The 20,408-nt window shown below is 46.9% G+C and overlaps 2 protein-coding genes across 3 annotated transcripts in view; one reads left to right on the top strand and one right to left on the bottom strand.

The window, feature by feature from the left end:
- Positions 1-18,831, bottom strand: part of CABIN1 (calcineurin binding protein 1) — an 85,091-nt gene extending 66,260 nt beyond the window's left edge. For both annotated transcript variants that reach the window (XM_081338637.1, XM_081338638.1), the window contains exons 1-9: positions 18,740-18,831; positions 18,544-18,639; positions 9,442-9,555; positions 8,625-8,759; positions 7,661-7,841; positions 6,845-6,974; positions 5,371-5,520; positions 936-1,213; positions 10-178 (exon numbers count right to left, since the gene is read on the bottom strand). In XM_081338637.1, the coding sequence (XP_081194763.1) occupies positions 10-178; positions 936-1,213; positions 5,371-5,520; positions 6,845-6,974; positions 7,661-7,841; positions 8,625-8,759; positions 9,442-9,555; positions 18,544-18,639; positions 18,740-18,742 (1,256 nt within the window). In that variant the 5' untranslated portion in view covers positions 18,743-18,831. The remainder of the gene's footprint in view (positions 1-9; positions 179-935; positions 1,214-5,370; positions 5,521-6,844; positions 6,975-7,660; positions 7,842-8,624; positions 8,760-9,441; positions 9,556-18,543; positions 18,640-18,739) is intronic.
- A 129-nt stretch (positions 18,832-18,960) lies between these two features.
- On the top strand, positions 18,961-19,660 carry LOC308674289 (D-dopachrome decarboxylase-like). Its single transcript, XM_081338635.1, has 3 exons — positions 18,961-19,219; positions 19,319-19,494; positions 19,562-19,660. Exons 1-3 carry the CDS (start codon positions 19,046-19,048, stop codon positions 19,632-19,634), a joined length of 423 nt encoding a protein of 140 aa, XP_081194761.1. The 5' UTR covers positions 18,961-19,045; the 3' UTR covers positions 19,635-19,660.
- The last annotated feature ends 748 nt before the right edge of the window (positions 19,661-20,408 follow it).

The raw sequence follows: 20,408 nt of genomic DNA, 5'->3' as shown, positions 1-20,408 counted from the left end.
GACGCGTACCGAGAAGGAAGGAATTTTACTAGCAGCTCCTGGAAATCAACTTTTTCTTCTTTTTTACACTTGGTGTTCCTGACTCGAGCTGATCTCCTCTTTGCTGTTTCACCACTCTCTTCTGTGATTTTCTTCCGTTTTAACCCTTTCTTAGATTTGTCACCCACAGAAGGATCACCTGAGAAGAGCCAAGGAGTTTTGGATTAACAAGCAGCCTCTATCGAATTATTTTCCCTGACTTTTTTATTGACAATGTCAATGTTTCTGTGTGGTCAAGTATGTCTGACTGGGCCCTGCAAACATGGGTCCAAGGCTCGCCATCGCTGTCCTGGGTTCTTGGGAAAAACTCGAGGTGCATGAAAGTCAACACTAGCTAGAGTTGGCAGCTGGGATTTTATACACATACATACACACACACACACACACACACTCATTTTTGTGTATATGATAATTCCCCCACGATTAATGTCCAACAATCAGTCTGTAACAGTCTGGTTTATTTGCAAGCTTTCTGCTACTACAACTTATATAAACTTGTTATGAATTGTTGGGGGCGCACTGGGTTTTGTACTTGGGGTTTTGCTTCCGTAAGCCATCCAGAGTCACTATGATTGAGTTGGCAGCCATATAAATTTTATAAAATAAAATAAAATAAATAAAAATAAAATAATAAAATAAAATAAAACAATAAAATAAAAATAATAAAATAAAATAAAATAAATAATAAAATACTACCCTAACTGCATCCAGGTGAAGGTCAAGACTAAGTGGCCAACTTTTTTCTTCTGCAGCTTATTGTAATAATAAACCTTTATTTTCAAAGTACAACATGTGTACATTGAGATTAGCAATGTATTATTCAGTGAAGGACAGCCTATTCAGCAAGAGGAAGGACTTCTCATTCATGTGATGCCTCTTGCAAAGATCTTCCTCACCTGCAGAGTTTACCGATTCCAGTACAGTCAAACTGGGGAAGTTGGGAGTCAGTGGTGTGTACGTGACAAGGGGTTCAGTCAAAGGCACCAGTGGGTTGGAACTGACAGGGCTGGGGTGAAGAACACTGACGGGGGCTGAATCTGCATGGCTCTCCAGGTGCTGGTTCAGATCTTGGTACTCCAAGAGATCAATTCGCTTGCCCAAGCTTGGACGAGGCAGCTCACAAGTTGTGAGGTGCAGGTAAGTGGCCATCAGACTCTCTCCTAGAGTTTTCCACCTGCATGGAAAACAGGGAAACAAAAGCATGAATGAAGGCAAATATGTGTGTCCCGGGATAATGTTGCAGGATCCAATCTGGGTCTGTCACGATGACAAATCATGAAGCTACTCAATGCACTTTCTTCACATTCAAAAGTGAAATGTGTGAACAAATAAAAGAGACACCCATGGGATCCCCAATATCAGGAATCACTGCAGAAACAGTACTGTGTGGACTTGAACACCGTGTATTTCAGAACTACACACTTGTCAGAACCCTCAATTATTATTACTCATGCAGTTCTCTGGGCTTAGGTTATTCGTGTTCTGCCATTCTCCTTTTCCTCCATCTGCTTTGATGTATCCTCTACGGGGTGCGAAAGGAATGCCTCGGGGCCATCTGCCTTATCTCAGCGCACAGGGAGGAATTGGAGAAGACCTAACAACTTTGTTGGCTGCTTTCCAGCAACCGTCATCCCCTGTGGATTGGCCTGTTTGAACTGACCGGATGGACAGCTGGGGTAGGATTATTGTTTTGCAGGTTTAACCTACTGATTTGGGCGGGAAGCCCTCAAATCCTGCCTAGCTTTCCTGCTTTCTGTACCTGTTCCTTTTCAAATGATGCCAGTTTCAAGAGTTCTGCTTTCTTGGTAGAGAAACGGAGGCGGGTCCTTACACCACCTAAATTCTGGTGCCACTACCTGGATGACACATTTGTCATCATCAAGACAAATGCACTTAAAAGACTTTCATACCATACTGAACTCCATCTTCCCCAACATACAGTTCACAATAGAGGAAACAGCTAGGCAATTACCATTTTTAGATGTATTTGACAACAGACAAGAGGACAGAAGGCCTAGAAACCACAGTTTATTGCAAGGCCACCAATATTCCACACATTCTGAATTTCAACAGCAACCCTCCACTGTTACACACAAAGAGTTGCATCAGAACACTATATGGCAGGGTGAGAACCCACTGCAGTACCCAGCAAGCCAAACAGCTGCAGAGCAGGAGCCTACATGAAGTATTCAAACATAATGGGTACCCACAATCATTTGTCACAGGATGTCCAGACAACATGGTGGGGAGAGAAGGGAAGAAACAAGGTGCAAGACCAAACCACATGGCACACTTTGCCAGACATCAAAAACCTTTCGGAAGCTGTAGAATGCAGCTTTCGAGATCTGCAAGTGGGCATCATCCACCGTCCAGAGACTACCATACGAGAACAAATTATGCATGATAAAGATCGCTTGGAGATGGGAGATACTTCCAATGTAATCTACTCAATTCTCTGCGTGGATTGCCCGTGACTATATAGGACAGACAGGGAGGTTAACCACCAGATTGCCAAAACACAAGCGAGCAGTCAGACGAGGAGATTCGAACTCATTGGTAGCCTCACATTGCAATGAACAAGGACACACATTCAATTCTGCAGCTACTAAGAATAGAACAGCGCTGGAAGGGACCTTGGAGGTCTTCTAGTCCAGCCCCCTGCTCAAGCAGGAGGATCTATACCATCTCAGACAAGTGACTGTCTAGCCTCTTCTTAAAAATCTCCAGTGTGGAGCGCCCACAATTTCTGGAGGTAAGCTGTTCCACTGGTTAATTGTCCTCGCTGTTAGGAAGTTTCTCCTCAGTTTCCAACCGTTGTTTCTTGTCCTGCCCTCTGGTGCTTTGGAGAATAATGTGACCCCCTCTTCTTGGTGGTAACCCCTCAAATACTGGAATACTGCTACCATGTCTCCCCTGTTTCTTCTTTTCTTTAGACTAGCCAGATGCAAGTCCTGCAGCTGTTCTTTGTATGTTTTAGTCTCCAGGCCTTTGATTATCTTAGTTGCTCCTCTGAATTTTTTCCAAACTCTCAACATCTTTTTTGTGATATGGTGGCCAAAATTGCCTGCAGTACTCCAGGTGTGGTCTTACTAAGGTTTTATAAAGCGATACTAATACTTTGCGTGATTGTTGGACGAGCAGGCACAAAAACAGCCTGGGAAACAGGCCCTTTGTCAGTGCACAGGACTGCTGATTTACCACCAGTCTATGAAGTACTTAGAAGACGAGGGCCACATCAGCATTGTGGTTGCCCTCGGGGGGGGGGGTGAGTGTGGCTATGTGGGTGTGGCCTACTGGGTGGGTGTGGCTAGGATGGGCATGGCCTACTGGGTGGGCGTGGCCAGCTCGATATCACTTGCTTCAGGGGTTCCTGGGTAGGTCTGGGGCAGATCTGAGGGTCTCCAGCAGAGGAGGGTGGGACTGGGGCGAGTGCCGGGACATGGTCCCTCCCTCCCTTCCATCCTCTGTTCTTTCCTTCTTCCTTCCCACCCTCCATTCCTTCCTTCCTCTGTTCCTTCCTTCTTCCCTCCCACTCTCCATTCCTTCCTCTCTCCCTTTTTCCCTCCCATCCTTTCTTTGCCTTCTCTTCTTTCCTTCCCCCTGCACTCGGGAAGGGGTGATGGGAGAGGGAGGGATTGCCAGCACTAATATGCTGCTGCTGGCCATTCCTATATATGTGGGTGGGTGGGGGCGGTCCCGTTGAAAGGGATGCTTCGTGACTGCAAGGCTGGAGCTGCTGGTGGGGGGTGCTGATCTACAACCTGGTTGCATCCATCAAAGCCAGAAGACACTCAGCCTAAGATCGACTGGAACCAGCAAGGAGCTGCCCCGCCACCTCTGTCCTGGCCCCCAGGTGTGTGCACAGGAGATGGCCAGTGCTGGCATCCTGGCTGAAGTCAGCCTGCAGGGCAAGACAGCCAGCAGGGATGCCAGACTCTACTTGTGTGCACACCCAGGGGGTGGGGTGGGGTTACCCTGTGGATTTAAGGCTGAGTGTATTCTGGCTTTGATGGATGCAATCAAGTTGCAGATCAGCGCCAACCCCACTAGCACCTCCACTCTTGCAGCCACAAGGCATCGCTTTCATTGGCACAGACCCCCACACAGGATAGCAAGACCAGCAGCAACATGGCAGCGCTGGCAATCTCTTCCCCTCCCATCACCCCTTCCTGAGCATTGAGGAAGGAAAGAAGAGAAGGAGAGAAGGAAGGAAGGAAGGAAGTGTAGCGGAGAGGGGAATTGGCTGGGAGGCTTTGCCAGATCTCTGAGGATTCAGCAGAGATCGGGAGCTCCAGAGGCCTCCGCGGAGGCTGGGGGCAGGGTGGGGCTCTTGGGGAGGGATTTCTAAAGGGGAAGAGGAGATTGACTGGGGGAAGAAAATTTTAGTTTCTCTTTTCCAGAGAGACAAGCCAGAAGGAGGGAGAGCGAGGTAGGAAGGCAAAAAGGTTTTTTATTCTCTCTCCAAAGAATAAACTTCCTACCTCGCTCTCGCTCCTTTTGGCTTGTCCAGGTGCAGCGGGCCAGTCCTTCGCTCTTTTCAGAGCAGGTCCCTGGGCCGGATGTGTTTGACACGTCTGGTCTAAGTGCTGTTGCTACCAATGCAGAACAGCCCACACTCTGATAGACAGAAGTTCCCCGAGGATGGGGGATCCAGCACGAAAGCCTGGAAGGCAAAGCCCCTGGTCTTGATGATCGACCCAGATGGAATCCTGAAACAGAATCATTCTCACCTTTTACGCCACGCATGATGCATTGCTCACCTTAAAATGGTCATTTGCAATTAATAAAATAAAAATGGTTTTCTTTTAATTTGTTAATCCAAAATTCTTGGATTATCTCATGATTAATAATTTATTAGTTAAGTCCCCAGGAGGAACTTTGGCTTGATATTTAATGTTTTCGCAGGAACAACAGTTTGGCAGAGTCCATTGCTAATTTTCTGATAGCAGTTAAAATCCTGCAGTGGACAAGCACATCTGGCTAAAAAGGGTAAATTCTTTGGCTGTCCTATTTGGTAATTTTAGGGTATGTATCCACCCATATCAATATATCTACGTGCAAGGGCACATTGCCGTACGTAGGTGCAGGTTTCGTACTTTCTGTATTGGAAAAGTGCTGTGGAGAAAAGAAGGACTAACTGTTGAGATTCTGAAGTTCACCTGGGCCTTCAAAATCTGTTTGGAACAAACTCCCTCTCATTCTGCTAGGATGACTATGAAGCGCTAATTTTAAGAACTGATTGGGGAAGTGCTAGGAGGAAATAGCATTCCGCCCGGCTTGTTATCAAAACCTTGTATCTCTGTAATAAGCTGACACTGAGCAGAAACATACGTGAACAGAGAGATGGGCTGGGCAAGCTTGAGATCTGGCTCAGTCTTCTGTGCTATCAAAGCCTGCCTTTTCCTGCGCAGCTCCAGGGCTTCCTCCAGGATTGTCTGTGTTTCTGATGCACTCACAGGCACATCACACACTGACAAGTCACTGAAAAAGAATCAAGATTTCAACATGTTAGTTAGTTTTGCTGCAGTTCGAGCATCAACCAACCCCACTGGCATTAGTTTAGGTGGCTGTATAGAAGAATCAGCTTTAGGCAACGGTTTACAGGTGCAAACCAGCCTGGTAGTCACAATCTCTATCTGACATTGGTACTGAGCAGGGGCCAAAAAAATGGTGACTTGCATCACTGCCAATCTTTTGCCCTTGTGCTGGTGTGGCCAGCCCTTCATTGCTGCTACACTTCACAAAAGCTAAACTTTTCTTTAAAATGTCCAGTGTTGGGTGATTCTGTTATTCTATAAACAGCTTGAAACAACATTTATCCTGACCCTCTCCACCACTGCTGTGGTCCAGGAAAAGGAGGCAGAAATCGTGGGCGCTCCATCAATGGAGATTTTTAAGAGGAGACTGGACAATCACCTGAGATGGTATAGGTTCTTCTGCTTGAGTAGGAGGCTGGACTACAAGACCTCCAAGTCCCTTCCAGCTCTGCTCTGCTCTATTCTACTCTACTCTACTCTATTCTAATACACCGTTCACATTCATAACTACATGTCTTTGGTGTGAGAACGGAGGTCACAGCACAAGTTGGGGATTGGAGATTTGCATTCAATTTGCTGCCTACTTAGCCAATGATGTCTTTCTTCCATAAATTAGGCTTCTGAAAACACAACCCATGTCTACTGCTCTGCTCTGGCTAACGGAAAGAAAGAAAAAAGTTAACCATCCACTTCACAAATTCTCCAAGGAGAACAGAATTTATTCCTTTCTAGTTGAAATTTGTAGAAGACCCAAGCAAAACCTTGCAGATGTTCAATTTACTAGGCCATGTACAATGCCTGGATTATTTTAATTGTATTATATTAATCGAATCATTATCTTGAAATAAAATACAGCATGAAACAGATTAATGAATTTGATGAGACACATGTGAATGAATTAGAGATGTATAATTAAACATAAAGCTACTGGTTTCTGAATCAATAAAAGTTGCTTATTTACCTACCAAATACTTTCCTTAATATCAAATTTCTGAAGTAACCACTAGCCTTTCTTTACCTGTACATGATTTATTTGCAAATTCACACCCAATCTATTTCTGAATACAGACAGGATAAATATTGCAATCTTGAGCACAAATTTAATCCTCTATAGAACAGAACACACCAGACGCCAATCTGCAAGGTTCTAGAAAGCTGCTATAAACACCTCCTCAACCAAACCAGCCACGCTGTTTGCCAGTCCCACAATGGTAACTTGTGAGGACTTCCAGCGTAACACTACAGGTGAAAATAAAAAAGTCATTTACCCTTTCAGAAACATCCTTAAGGAGTCCTTTCTGAGGCATGGCTGTTCCTCAAAGATCTTCTCCTTAATAACAAGTCCTTTGCTGTAACAGTTATCTCTTTCCAGTGCTTTGCAAATAAAATATAAGCATGCTGAGGACATCAACAAAGAAAGAGGACATCTGTTAATGCATTCTAGATTGCTTTGTGCTAGCTCTTTACAGAAGTTACAAAATAAGCTTGTTCATATTGTTGAGACCCAAACACGGTAACCCTCCTGATCCTTGACTTACAACCACAGTTGGGATCAGAACATGCATCGCTGAGGAATACTTTCATTGAGTCATGCTCAATTGTACAAGCTTTCCCCTTGTAATTATTAAGTAAATTCAGCTTTTCCCCTTGGAAACCCCTTGGGAAGGCCCCAAATAATGAAAAATGGTCGTAAATACATGATGGTTGCCAAGCATCTCAATGTTGATCATGTGACCGCAGGGACACTGTGACAGTTTTAAGTCACATTTTTCAACACTTGCAAATTTGAACAAGATGTTTATGATGGTTGTCTTTGTAAGCAGCCTAGATTTCCTTGAGACTGAGGTGGCAATAGCAGAAAAAATAAAGAAATAACACAAGCATCTTCTGCATGAGCCTCATCTAACTGTGGAATTAGTATATAAAAAAGTTTAAAAACAAAACACCATCGTTTCATAACTGGGAGGCCCGCATGGCTGCTATGTACTAGTCCTAATCAACCCTCACCCAACTTGCAGTTTCCAAGACTGTTTGACTCCAACACTGGAGGGGATTCTAAGTTAAGAAAAGCAGAAAGGACCTACTTGTGTAGTCGCTGAGGGTGTAGAGGACGGTGATGAGGTTATCTAAGCAAGGCCAGTGATCCGGATTGCAGGCAAGCCCTTCTTCGAAAGCATGCCGGGCCAGGGGTAGGCGAGTAAGCCGGAGAGCCACGTGGCCAATTTTATACCATAGGTTGACATCCGTGGAGTCAAGCATCACAGCCTGGGAAACAGAGCAGACGAGGTTTCTCAGGTAAACTGGACTATCAGAAGCTGGAAGCTGCCCACTGCTTGCCCCCCAAGGGTCTAGGGCACTGAGCAGATGGCAGCCCAGGATCGCCCAGTTCACGGCAAAGGGTTAATTTTGCTGGGTAGCTTCAGCTGTCCTTTTGTAGAGGGACGGAAACTAAAGTAAGTGTTCCAGGCCTCTGTTCAGTGCACTGACCCACTCTAACCTTCCCAGAGGAAAGCTGAAAATTGTTCCTCCATCCTCTCCAGAGGTATCACACCTGTCCCCACCACCAAGAAGAAAAGCAACATTTCAAAGTGCAGAATCATATCTGTCTTATCATTCATTCATTCATTCATTCATTCAGTTAGATGTTACATTAGCCAGGGGACTAATGTACAAACAAAGACCATCTCCAGTGTCTTTAAGCTACTGATCCACTAAACCTCTCTTACTCAATAATAATTGAAATAAACAACACATGGAACAAGAACTACTTTGGTATAAAAACTTCACACGGATGGAAAAGACTTCCATGTCAAAAAGCAATGTCAGCAGAATATCTATGCTTGAGACAAACACTGTAGACAAAAATGAAAAAAAAAAACCCAAAACGGAGGGGGGGGGGCAACTACAACAGGCCTTACACAAAGGAGTGGGACCCAAGCAAAGAACCCTGGAAGGCTGAAGCCATTGCAGCAGGTGAGATCCCCCCAAGTCATCTTCTGCTCCAGCGTCAGCCCGTGCGGAATGGAGGGGAGAAGGAGAACGGCCTACCTCCAGGTAGAACTCCATAGCCGTCTCGATGTTGTCTCGTTGGGCAGCCAGCTGGGCCAGGTTCTTGTAGGTTGAATACTTCAGCATCAAGCCTGGATGCTTCAACCCCTCTCTCTCATCTCCAGATGCAACTGCCTGAAAATTGGAAGTAGAGGAAAATGTTTTGTCTGTAATGATGACTTAAATGATCACCAAATGACCTTTCATGGTTGCTCCCTGAATCCAAGATATAAAACAAGGGATCCCCAGGGAAGAAGCAGCAGATTAATGTGTTGCTGACTGACCCCTTCCTGCTCATGGAAATTGTGGAAACTGTAAGCATATCTCTCTCTCTCTCTCTCTCTCTCTCTCTCTCTCTCTCTCTCTCTCTCTCTCATAAACACACAGTCCCTTTGGGTAAAAGAAGCCATGTGGTCTTGGCTTATGTTAAAAAAAAATCAACAGCAAATTCGAGATTAGCCTAGGAAGAAAAATACTCCAAAAGACAACTTTCTCTGACCTTCCCATGTAGGGAATCACTGAAGTAGTTTTAGCTTGAAGATGCATCCAGAACCAAGCTCCACTTGCACAAGCGGCGGACACTTGCAGCTCCATTTGTGCGATCAGGGGATGTGTGCACCTGCCACTTGCACAAATGGAGCAGCGTGAGCGTCTGCCACTCTCACAGAACCATCCCTCTCTCCCCCTGCCGGGCCACCAAGTCGGAAAGTTGGGGACTGCTGCACTAAGAGATCTTCACGGGCAGCAAAGACAGCAAGAAGCTTCCCCCCACCCCCGCATCAAGCTGAAGCAAGAGGGACGTCCCTGCTTCACTCACTTCGCGCAACAGCCGAGTCTCCAGCAGTTCGTGGTAGGCCTTGGCTGACTCCTCAAAGAGGTCATGTTTCTGAAGGTCCAGCGCTTGGTGATAGAGGGCAAAGGCTTCTGCTTCCTAGAGAGCCAGAGACACAGTGTGCTTGATTAAATACTGCACTCCAAAAAAAAGGAACAAGGCTCCTGCAATTCTGAAATTTTAGGAAGACATTAATTTAAGCAGCTTTGCAAGATGCACACCTGCTCAAAACAAACACACACTTTTGTGAGTCTTGCTCAGCGATGAAAGGCAAGAGGGCTATTTTGAGTGGAATTATTTCAGGGCTCCGCTCTGTTTCAGAGAAGGTGCCTGGGAAGCTGGGATTGCTTCTTTCAACTGCTGGACCTCTTCTGAATTTTCTTCCAGATCTCCCCGTGTTTAGCAAGAGAGAAATACAACAGCCCCCACTCCCCCTGCACAAATCACACCATACTGGTAACTTTTATAAGTTTTTTTCTTTCTTCGAATGCAGCTGAGAAAGTAGAAAGGTATTTCTTCTGGGTTGGTGGGTTTATGACTATGATACTCTACATCTTCACTCATTCCCCCCTTTTGTTTCTGGAATTTCAGAGTGCATTTTAAAGTGCCATATGATTCTTTGTTGGCCAGCTTGGGGGGGGGGATGTCCATGCTACCAGTTCAGTCAATGTGCACAGTGCAACAATGCATGATTGAATTTGTCGGTTCGAGTTGCTTGCCGCCATTCAAGTTCTTAGTATTTTAAGAAAAACAATGAGTCATTTTGCTGGGCAGATGATGTGTGTAATTTATTATTAGTATTTTATTTCTGTGCGCTGAGACTGTATGTGCTACCAGCCAGGGAAAAAGAGAGTTTGTGTTAAAATACTAGAGAAGAAGGAAGGAAACAGCCCATCTTCTTGGCTGCCTTCAATGTTAGGTTGAGAAGATTTACACAACTTTCCGTAAAATATTTTTAAAGAAATCACAGTTGTGTTTTTGGAAGGTCTGAAATATATTGTCTGCTCTCCTGTCCTTCATGGAGGAATTAACTGACTTGCAGGGAATGCGTTGTCAGAAGGTGGTGTCTGGGTTCCTTTGGAAAGAAAAAAAGCTCGTTAGCAAACAGCAGAGGCTCCCAACCTTTTGGGCACGTGGAAAGAGGTTTTTCCGCTGACCAGAGGGGGCCTGGTTTTGTGTGCTGCCTGCATCCACGGATAGGGCTTTGCTTGTTTGTGTGGACTGGTTGTTGCTACCGGTCCACGGACTGGGGGCTGGGGACCCCTGAGGCACAGCATCTCCACAAAGGCAGAGGGACACCCTTGCATTCAAAGCTCTCTTTGTAGGTGGGCCCCCTGCCTATCATCGGGATCCTGTGGCAAAAGCGGGGGAGGGGGAGCAAGAGACTTTTTCATGGCTGTCACATCAAAATGTTTGGAGCTGTCTTTGACCAAACATGGAATGCCTGAAAGTGTGGTGCTGCACACAGGCAACCAAAATGTTTCAATAGAATATCCTAGGCAGGATGTTTTGTTTTTAAGTTGAAACAAACCCCCTTTTCTGTTTTCTGCACAGCTCTTACTTTCACTATTAATCACTAATCTATTGTACTTACGGTTAATTTGACAAAAAATCCCAAATTCAGGATGTTGGTATGAGAGATATATTTGTTAGCTTACCAATAAACTAAGGAAGGCAAACAGATATATGTTAACCCTTTTTATTAAAACAACATCTTATTAATAAAATGCAATGCTGTTGCATTTTATGTAGGATAAATTTTAAATTCTCCAGCCTCAGAAGATAGAAGATGTACAGACAAGATACGTACGCTAAGGAGATTCTTTTGTTCAGAGTCCTCAGATCAAAGGGAACAAACTACATCCAACATATGAACATGAGTTTTATATGTTCTTCAGTATCAGGACCTCAGCTCAAAAACTTGAAAAATCTAAAAATGTTTTTTCTGGCATAGCAGAAAAATGGCACAATAGCAACCCACAAGCCACACAGAGTGTGGACACCATCAGATGGCATGATATACCAGTTAACTAATAATATAAAAAATAAAACATAAGAAAGTAAAAACCACACTACGTTACTTAGAATTAAGACTAATTGTAAAGAAAGTAAACATTGACTAGACAAAATAATTTCCTACATTTAATAAAGAACCAGCTTATAAACAGAAACCATCTGAGCTCCGTTTTTCCAACAGAGAACAATGATCTGCTTCACTTGCTCCAAGTTGGATAAATCCATAGGGGTAAATTCCAAATCTGGGGTACACAGTTCAAAAGTACATTTACCGGTATATATCTAAACCGAATTATCTTAGTATCACCATATTAACAACCTTATAGACTTTTGGACACCAGGGACTGGTTCCATGGAGAGAGATTTTTCCATGGACCAGATGGGGCATGGTTTCATGCGCTGCCTGCATCCCGTGTGTGCACAGATGGGGCTTTGCTCATTTGCGCAGCTGGGTTTCTGGTGTGCAGCAAACCAGTACTGGTCAACAGCCTGGGGGTTGGGGACCTCTGTTATAGACAGTAAATCAGAATACAGATGTGGTTAAAAGTTTGCAGAGATCCTTTTGAATTTTCATTTTTTTCTGCTTAAATATGACCTAACACATGACATGGTCTGTTCGCCACACATCTTAAACTAGATAAACAGAATCCAATTAAACAAATGAGGCAAAAGCATTTTACTTGTTCATTTCTTGAGCAAAATATGTTTTTGGCTTGTTTAATTAGTTCTCTATATGTAGTTTTAGGATCACATTTAAAATTATATTTATACAGAAAGATGGAAAATTCAAAAACTTTCACAAACTTTCCAGCACTGCTATACGGGTGGTCCTTGTCAGGGATGAGAAATCAGGAACCAGGATAGAGTTCAAATGTACTATATGTTTATTGTATGCTACCTGTACACAAGAATCTAAAGGACTAAAGACAAGGCAATTTGGTGCCAGATAAGAGTCTGGCTGGACTCAGGTCTTTTACAGGGGCGTAGATGCCAAACAGATGATGGGTTTCTCTCTCTCTCTCTCTCTCTCTCTCTCTCTCTCTCTCTCTCTCTCTCACACACACACACACACACACACACACACACACACACACACACACACACACCAGGCTCAGCCTGTTCATCTCCTACAGTCCTGGACTTACTGGCCTTGCAAGGGACCTACTTTGTGACTGCAACATTCACTTAACAATTGCCACAAAAATGGTTGGAAAAATCTGGTCAGTCACATGACCATCCTGTTTTGGAACCATCACGACTTATAATCGCGATGGGCAGGCCCCATTATGGTCTTAAGTTGAGGATTATCTACAAATCATTACTAAAACAAATCAATATCATATGAATACATACTTTCTCATTCATTTTATATTTCCAGCATAACTAAATCAATAGGCTCATTTAAAACCATCTCTAGAGAGTCCAATGGATATGCGCAGAGAGTTGTGGTGGCAAGCAGATGACCAAGTCTCATCCTATCATATCTGTCACCAGGCCATGGCTATCGGGGCTAAAGCAGCCATTCCCTCCCCTCTCAGACCCTGGGATATGCTCTCTACTGATTTTATCATTGATCTTCCACCAGGATCACTTTTGCAACAGTGCATTTGTTTACCAAAATGGCTCATTTTATTCAATATTTATTATTTTTAGGAGACCACACAACTTTCTGGATCAGGTTTTTAGCTAGAGTAAAACCTTTTAGGTTCTAATCTGAAACATTTGATCTTGGAAATAAATTGAGAGCCATGATCCATGGTTTGGAAGACATTCTCCCCACATCCAGCCACTACAGTAACATGTAATCAGAGAAGCTAACGAATAACCCCCCTTCATGGATTACTGCCTTGTCGTGGCGAAGGGGCTTGCGTAATTCAATGAAGCTATGAGCTATACTGTGCAGGGCCACCCAAGACGGACAGGTCATAGCAGAGTTCTGACAAAACTTGTTCCACTGGAGAAGGAAATGGCAACCCACTCCAGTATCTTTGCCATGAAAATCCTATGGACAGTACCAAAAGGCAAAATGATATGACGCTGGAAGATGAGCCCCTCAGGTTGGAAGGCGTTCAATATGCTACTGTGGAAGAGCAGAGGGCTAGTACTAGTAGTGCCAGAAAGAATGAAGCGACTGGGCCAAAGCCGAAAGGATGCTCAGCTGTGGCTGTGTCTGGTGGTGAAAGGAAAGTCCGATGCTGTAAAGCTTTTTTCTCCATAGGAACCTGGAATGTAAGATCCATGAATCAAGGAAAGCTGGAGGTGGTCAAACAAGAGATGACAAGACTGAACATCGACATCTTAGGTATCAACGAACTAAAATGGGTGAATTTAATTCAGATGACCATCAGGTATACTACTGCGGGCAAGAATCCCTCAGAAGAAATGGAGTAGCCTTCATAGTCAATAAAAGAGTAGGAAAAGCAATACGGGGATACAATCCCCCAAATGACAGAATGATTTCAGTTCGAATCCAAGGCAAACCATTCAATATCACAGTAGTCCACGTCTATGCCCCAACCACCAGTGCTGAAGAGGATGAAATTGACCGGTTCTATGAAGCCCTACAGCACCTTATAGAACTAACACCAAAAAATGATGTCCTTATCATAATGGGGGATTGGAATGCTAAAGTAGGAAACCAAAAGATAACCAGAATAACAGGCAAGTTTGGCCTTGGAGTACAAAATGAAGCAGGGCACAGACTGATAGAATTTTGTCAAGAGAATATGATGGTCATAGCAAACACTCTTTTCCAACAACCCAAGAGACGGCTCTACACATGGACATCCATCACCAGACGGTCAACACAGAAATCAGATTGACTATGTGCTCTGCAGCCAAAGATGGAGAAGCTCTATACAGTCAGTAAAAACAAGACCAGGAGCTGACTGTGGCTCAGACCATGAGCTTCTTGTTGCAAAGTTTAGGCTTAAACTGAAGAAAGTAGGGAAAAGCACTAGGCCACTCAGGTATGAATTAAATATATCCCTGTTGAATATACAATAGAGGTGACAAATAGATTTAAGGAATTAGATCTGATAGACAGAGTACCTGAAGAACTATGGACAGAGGTTCGCAACATTGTACAAGAGGTAGCAACTAAAACCATCCCAAAGGAAAAGAAATGCAAGAAAGCAAAATGGCTGTCTGAGGAAGCTTTGCAAATAGCTGAGGAAAGGAGGGAAGCGAAAGGCAAGGGAGAAAAAGATACGCCCAATTGAATGCAGAATTCCAGAGAATAGCTAGAAGAGATAAGAATGCCTTCTTAAATGAACAGTGCAAAGAAATAGAAGAAAACAATAGAATAGGGAGGACCAGAGATCTCTTCAAGAAAATTGGAGAGATGAAGGGAACGTTTCATGCAAAAATGGGCACGATAAAAGGACCAAAATGGCAGGTACCTAACAGAGGCAGAAGTGATAAGAAGAGGTGGAAAAATTACACAGAAGAACTATACAAGAATGAGCTTAACGTCCCTGATAACCACGATGAGGTGGTCACTGACCTCGAACCAGACATCCTAGAATGTGAAGTGAAGTGGGCCTTAGGAAAGCTGAGCAACAACAAAGCTAGTGGAGGAGACAGTATTCCAGCTGAGCTATTCAAAATCTTAAAAGACGATGCAGTAAAAGTGCTACACTCAATTTGCCAGAAAATTTGGAAAACTCAACAGTGGCCACAGGATTGGAAAAGATCAGTTTACATTCCAATTCCAAAAAAGGCAATGCCAAAGAATGTTCAAACTATCGCACCATTGCACTCATTTCTCATGCTAGTAAAGTTAGCATGAGGTCAGTGACCACCTCATTGTGATTATCAGGGACGTTAAGCTCATTCTTGTATAGTTCTTCTGTGTAATTTTGCCACCTCTTCTTAATCTCTTCTGCCTGTTAGGTCCCTGCCGTTTTGGTCCTTTATCATGCCCATTTTTGCATGAAACGTTCCTTTCATCTCTCCAATTTTCTTGAAAAGATCTCTGGTCCTCCCTATTCTATTGTTTTCTTCTATTTCTTTGCATTGTTCATTTAAGAAGGCATTCTTATCTCTTCTAGCTATTCTTTGGAATTCTGCATTTAATTGGGCATATCTTTCTTTTTCTCCCTTGCCTTTCGCTTCCCTCCTTTCCTCAGCTATTTGCAAAGCTTCCTCAGACAGCCATTTTGCTTTCTTGCATTTCTTTTTCTTTGGGATGGTTTTGGTTGCTACCTCTTGTACAATGTTGTGAACCTCTGTCCATAGTTCTTCAGGTACTCTGTCTATCAGATCTAATTCCTTAAATCTATTTGTCACCTCTACTGTATATTCAACAGGGATACGATTTAATTCATACCTGACTGGCCTAGCGCTTTTCCCTACTTTCTTTAATTTAAGCCTAAACTTTGCAACAGCTCATGGTCTGAGCCACAGTCAGCTCCTGGTCTTGTTTTTACTGACTGTATAGAGCTTCTCCATCTTTGGCTGCAGAGCATATAGTCGATCTGATTTCTGTGTTGACCATCTGGTGATGTCCATGTGTAAAGCCGTCTCTTGGGTTGTTGGAAAAGAGTGTTTGCTATGACCATCGTATTCTCTTGACAAAATTCTATCAGCCTGTGCCCTGCTTCATTTTGTACTCCAAGGCCAAACTTGCCTGTTATTCTGGTTATATTTTGGCTTCCTACTTTAGCATTCCAATCCCCCATGATGATAAGGACATCATTTCTGGGTGTTAGTTCTATAAGGTGCTGTAGGGCTTCATAGAACCGGTCAATTTCATCCTCTTCAGCACCGGTGGTTGGGGCATAGACTTGGACTACTGTGATATTGAATGGTTTGCCTTGGATTCGAACTGAGATCATTCTGTCATTTTGAGGATTGTATCCCAGTATTGCTTTTCCTATTTTTTTATTGACTATGAAGGCTACTCCATTTCTTCTGAGGGATTCTTGCCCGCAGTAGTATACCTGATGGTCATCTGAATTAAATTCACCCATTCCTGTCCATTTTAGTTCGCTGATACCTAAGATGTCAATGTTTAGTCTTGTCATCTCTTGTTTGACCACGTCCAGCTTTCCTTGATTCATGGATCTTACATTCCAGGTTCCTATGGAGAAAAAATCTTTACAGCATCGGACTTTCCTTTCACCACCAGACGTATCCACAGCTGAGCGTCCTTTCGGCTTTGGCCCAGTCGCTTCATTCTTTCTGGCGCTACTAGTACTAGCCCTCTGCTCTTCCCCAGTAGCATATTGGACGCCTTCCGACCTGAGGGGCTCATCTTCCAGCGTCATATCGTTTTGCCTTTTGGTACTGTCCATAGGGTTTTCATGGCAAAGATACTGGAGTGGGTTGCCATTTCCTTCTCCAGTGGATCACGTTTTGTCAGAAGTCTCTGCTATGACCTGTCCGTCTTGGGTGGCCCTGCACGGCATAGCTCATAGCTTCATTGAATTACGCAAGCCCCTTCGCCACGACAAGGCAGTAATCCATGAGTACAGGCAGGATTTCGAAGAGGCAGAGGAACTAGAGATCAAATTGCCAACGTACGCTGGATCACGGAGAAAGCTAGGGAGTTCCAGAAAAACATCTACTTCTGTTTCATTGACTATGCTAAAGCATTTGATTGTGTGGATCACAACAAACTGTGGCAAGTTCTTAAAGAGATGTGATTACCAGTCCATCTTATTTGTCTCTTGAGAAACCTATATGCGGGTCAAGAAGCAACAGTGAGAACTGGACACGGAACTACAGATTGGTTCAAAATTGGGAAAGGAGTCTAGCAAGGCCTACTGTCGCCCTGCCTATTTAACTTATATGCAGAGCACATCATGAGAAAGGCAGGGCTAGATGAATCAAAAGTGGGAATTAAGATTGCCGGAAGAAACATCAACAACCTAAGATATGCAGATGATACCACTCTAATGGCAGAAAGTGAAGAGGAACTAAAGAGCCTCTTGTTGCGAGTGAAGAAGGAGAGTGTAAAACTTGGGTTGAAACTAAACATTAAGAAAACCAAGATCATGGCATCTAGCCCTCTCAATTCCTGGCAAATAGATGGGGAAGAAATGGAGGTAGTGACCGATTTTATTTTCCTGGGCTCCAAGATCACCGCAGACAGGGACTGCAGCCAAGAAATTAAAAGTTGCTTGCTCCTGGGGAGGAAAGCCATGGCAAATCTAGACAGCACACTAAAAAGCAGAGACATCACCCTGTCAGCAAAAGTGCGTATAGTCAAGGCTATGGTCTTCCCAGTTGCAATGTATGGCAGTGAAAGTTGGACCATAAAAAAGGCTGAGCGCCAAAGAATTGAGGCCTTTGAACTATGGTGCTAGAGAAGAATCCTGCGAGTCCCTTGGCCTCCAAGGCGATCAAACCGGTCAGTCCTAGAGGAGATCAAACCTGACTGTTCTTTAGAAGGCCAGATCCTGAAGCTAAAACTCAAATACTTTGGCCACCTAATGAGAAGGAAGGACTCACTGGAGAAGAGCCTAATGCTGGGAAAGGTTGAGGGCAAGAGAAGAAGGGGACGAGAGAGAAGGAGGTGACTGGATGGAGTCCCTGAAGCAGGAGGTGTGAGCCTAAATAAACTCCAGAAGATGGTGGAGGACAGGAAGGCCTGGAGGAAGATTGTCCATAGGGTCGCGATGGGTCAGACAGGACTTCGCAGCTAACAACAATGAATAACCGGAGCAATACTCGGCGTGTCCATAAAAGTAGCTTCTGGCTGACCGCACTTGGGGGCATAGGGAAAATATCCAAATCTCTACATATTTTATAGGCAGCAATCATTATACAATCGATACAACGTATCTTCTAAGGTTCACCAGGGCAAGACCTCAGCAGAGGTTTCCTGGCATTCAACCCGCACGGCTTCCCTGAGCGCCCAGACGCGCCACCCAGCAAGGCCAGAGAAGGACCCGGGCTGCCTGCGAGAAAGAATCCGCCACCCCAAATAAAGGGGCGCCCCTCAGCCCGGAGCCTGCCCGGGAGGGCCACGACTTCCATTTCCCCGCGACCGGCTGCCCGGCTGCCTCCGAGGCCGGCCCGGGCCAGGCAGCGGCGAGGGGGGGCGGGGGGCGCCGGCCGAGTCACCTGCGCCTCCTTGGTTTGCGACTTGTGGCTCTTGAGGGTCCCCTCGGCGTCGTCGTCCTCCACGGCCGAGCTGGCGTTGAGCGCGGCGATCCGGATCTGCGGAGAGAGAGCAGCGCTCAGCCGCGGGGCCACCCCGGAGCCCCTTCGGACCCCCCCGCCCCGCCCGCCCCGCCCCGCGGCCCCGGGAGACACGGACCATGCTGGCCGGAGCCGGGACCCCACAGCCACCGGCGCGCCACCGGGCAGCAAAGCGGCCGCCTATTGGCTGCCGGCTACCCAACCGCGGTGCCAGGGACGCGGCCGGGCCCCGGGTGGCCCGCCCCTTCCGGTCTCGGCCGCTCTCGCCGCGCCTCTCGACTGCCCCGCCGCGTTCGGCTCTTCGGAGGCGCCACTCGCGGCGTCGAGTTGGACGTGTTGAGTGTTATTAATAAAGCACGAAATAGACGTTCCTATTTTATTCAAGCAATGAAAGGTTAGGTATTCCAGATACTCGGAATGGCTTATGATAAAGACGGAAGGCGGAGCTAGCCGAGCCCCTCCCCCGGAGAGGGAGGCTCCTCCGCACAAGATGCCCTTCGTGGAGCTGGAGACCAACGTGCCGGCGGCGCAGCTGCCCCGCGACCTGCCCGCCCGGCTGAGCGCCGCCGCCGCCGACATCCTGGGCAAGCCGGAGGAGGTGCGGGGGCCGGGGGGGGGCCGGGGGGGGCCGGGGGGCGGGGGGGGGCGGAGGGCTCGCCCCTCCCCCCGGCTGACCGCCCGCCCGCTTCCCCCGCAGCGCGTGGCGGCGACGGTGCGGGCCGAGCTGGCGATGGCGATGGGCGGCTCGGCGGCGCCGGGCGCGCTGCTCTCCGTCTGGGCGGTGGGCGCGGTGGGCTCGGCCGAGCAGAACCGGAGGCACAGCGCGCGCTTCGCCGAGTTCCTGGGCCGCGAGCTGGGGCTGGGCGCCGACAGGTGAGCCGGGCGGGCGGGCGGGCGGGCGGGCGAGGGGCTCCGGCCTGACTCTGCGCTCCCCCCGCAGGATCCTGATCCGCTTCCAGCCGCTGGAGCCCTGGCAGGTGGGCAGGCAGGGGACGGTGCTGACCTTCCTGTGAGAGCCGGCAATAAAGCGCTGCGCCCACCGCGTCTCCGCCTCTTCCTCGGGGCCGCGCCGGGCGGGGAGGTCGCCGAGGCACGCCGCCTTCCCGCCGGGGCCGCCCTGCCGTCCCCCGGCCTCGGAAAGGACCGGGGCCGGGCCGGGGAGGGTCCCCGTCCCTGGGCGACTCTCCCGGACCCCCCGGGGGGGCCGCTGGGGCCGGGCCGGGCGGGCGGGCTTCCCCTGGAAAAGGAGGCCGGGAAGAGGCCTCGGCCTATCTGGACCCTCCTCGCCTTCCAGAGCCCCGAGAAGCCTGGGGCACCGGGGTCTCGGGGGGCCGGGCCCCGTTCATCCGGTGACAGCCGGCCGGGGTCTGAAAAGAAGGCGGGGATTCCCGGGGGTGGAACGGCCTCTCGCCCCCGGGTGCCCCGCGCAGAGGCGGGCGGTGGGCCAGGGGCCAGGCCTGGAAAGGGCGGGTCGGATGCCCCGTTGCAGGTGTGGCCGGGACCCCACTGCCCGAGGAGGGGCGCGGGTCTCCCCTCAGCCTTTGCCCTCTCCGGCAGGCCCGGCGGCTTCTGAGCTGCCCTCGAGGCTCTTCTGCTCTTCCCTCTTGGGACAACTCGCGATTACCCCAAAGAAGAGCCGCCCTTGGCTAGTTCATCAGGAGAAAAGGGTGTGTGTGTCTGTGTGGATCCTCTTTGACAAATCAATTTCATTTATTATGGGTTTTAGCCATCAAAAATCCCTCTGATCCCTTGAAGTCTACAGTTAAAAGCAGTTCTCTTTTCCTCTC

This window comes from Vipera berus (assembly GCF_964194415.1).
Source record: "Vipera berus genome assembly, chromosome: 14".
Lineage (NCBI taxonomy): Eukaryota > Metazoa > Chordata > Lepidosauria > Squamata > Viperidae > Vipera > Vipera berus.
Note: the sequence above shows the minus strand (reverse complement) of the source record. Positions and strands in the feature narration are given on the sequence as shown.

What these genes read in the sequence shown, in the direction of transcription:
- LOC308674289 (XM_081338635.1), top strand. Translation starts at nt 19,046, where the DNA reads ATGATAAAGACGGAAGGCGGAGCTAGCCGAGCCCCTCCCCCGGAGAGG. An exon ending in TCCTGGGCAAGCCGGAGGAG is followed by an intron (nt 19,220 to 19,318) that starts GTGCGGGGGCCG and finishes CTTCCCCCGCAG; the next exon opens with CGCGTGGCGGCGACGGTGCG. An exon ending in CTGGGGCTGGGCGCCGACAG is followed by an intron (nt 19,495 to 19,561) that starts GTGAGCCGGGCG and finishes CTCCCCCCGCAG; the next exon opens with GATCCTGATCCGCTTCCAGC.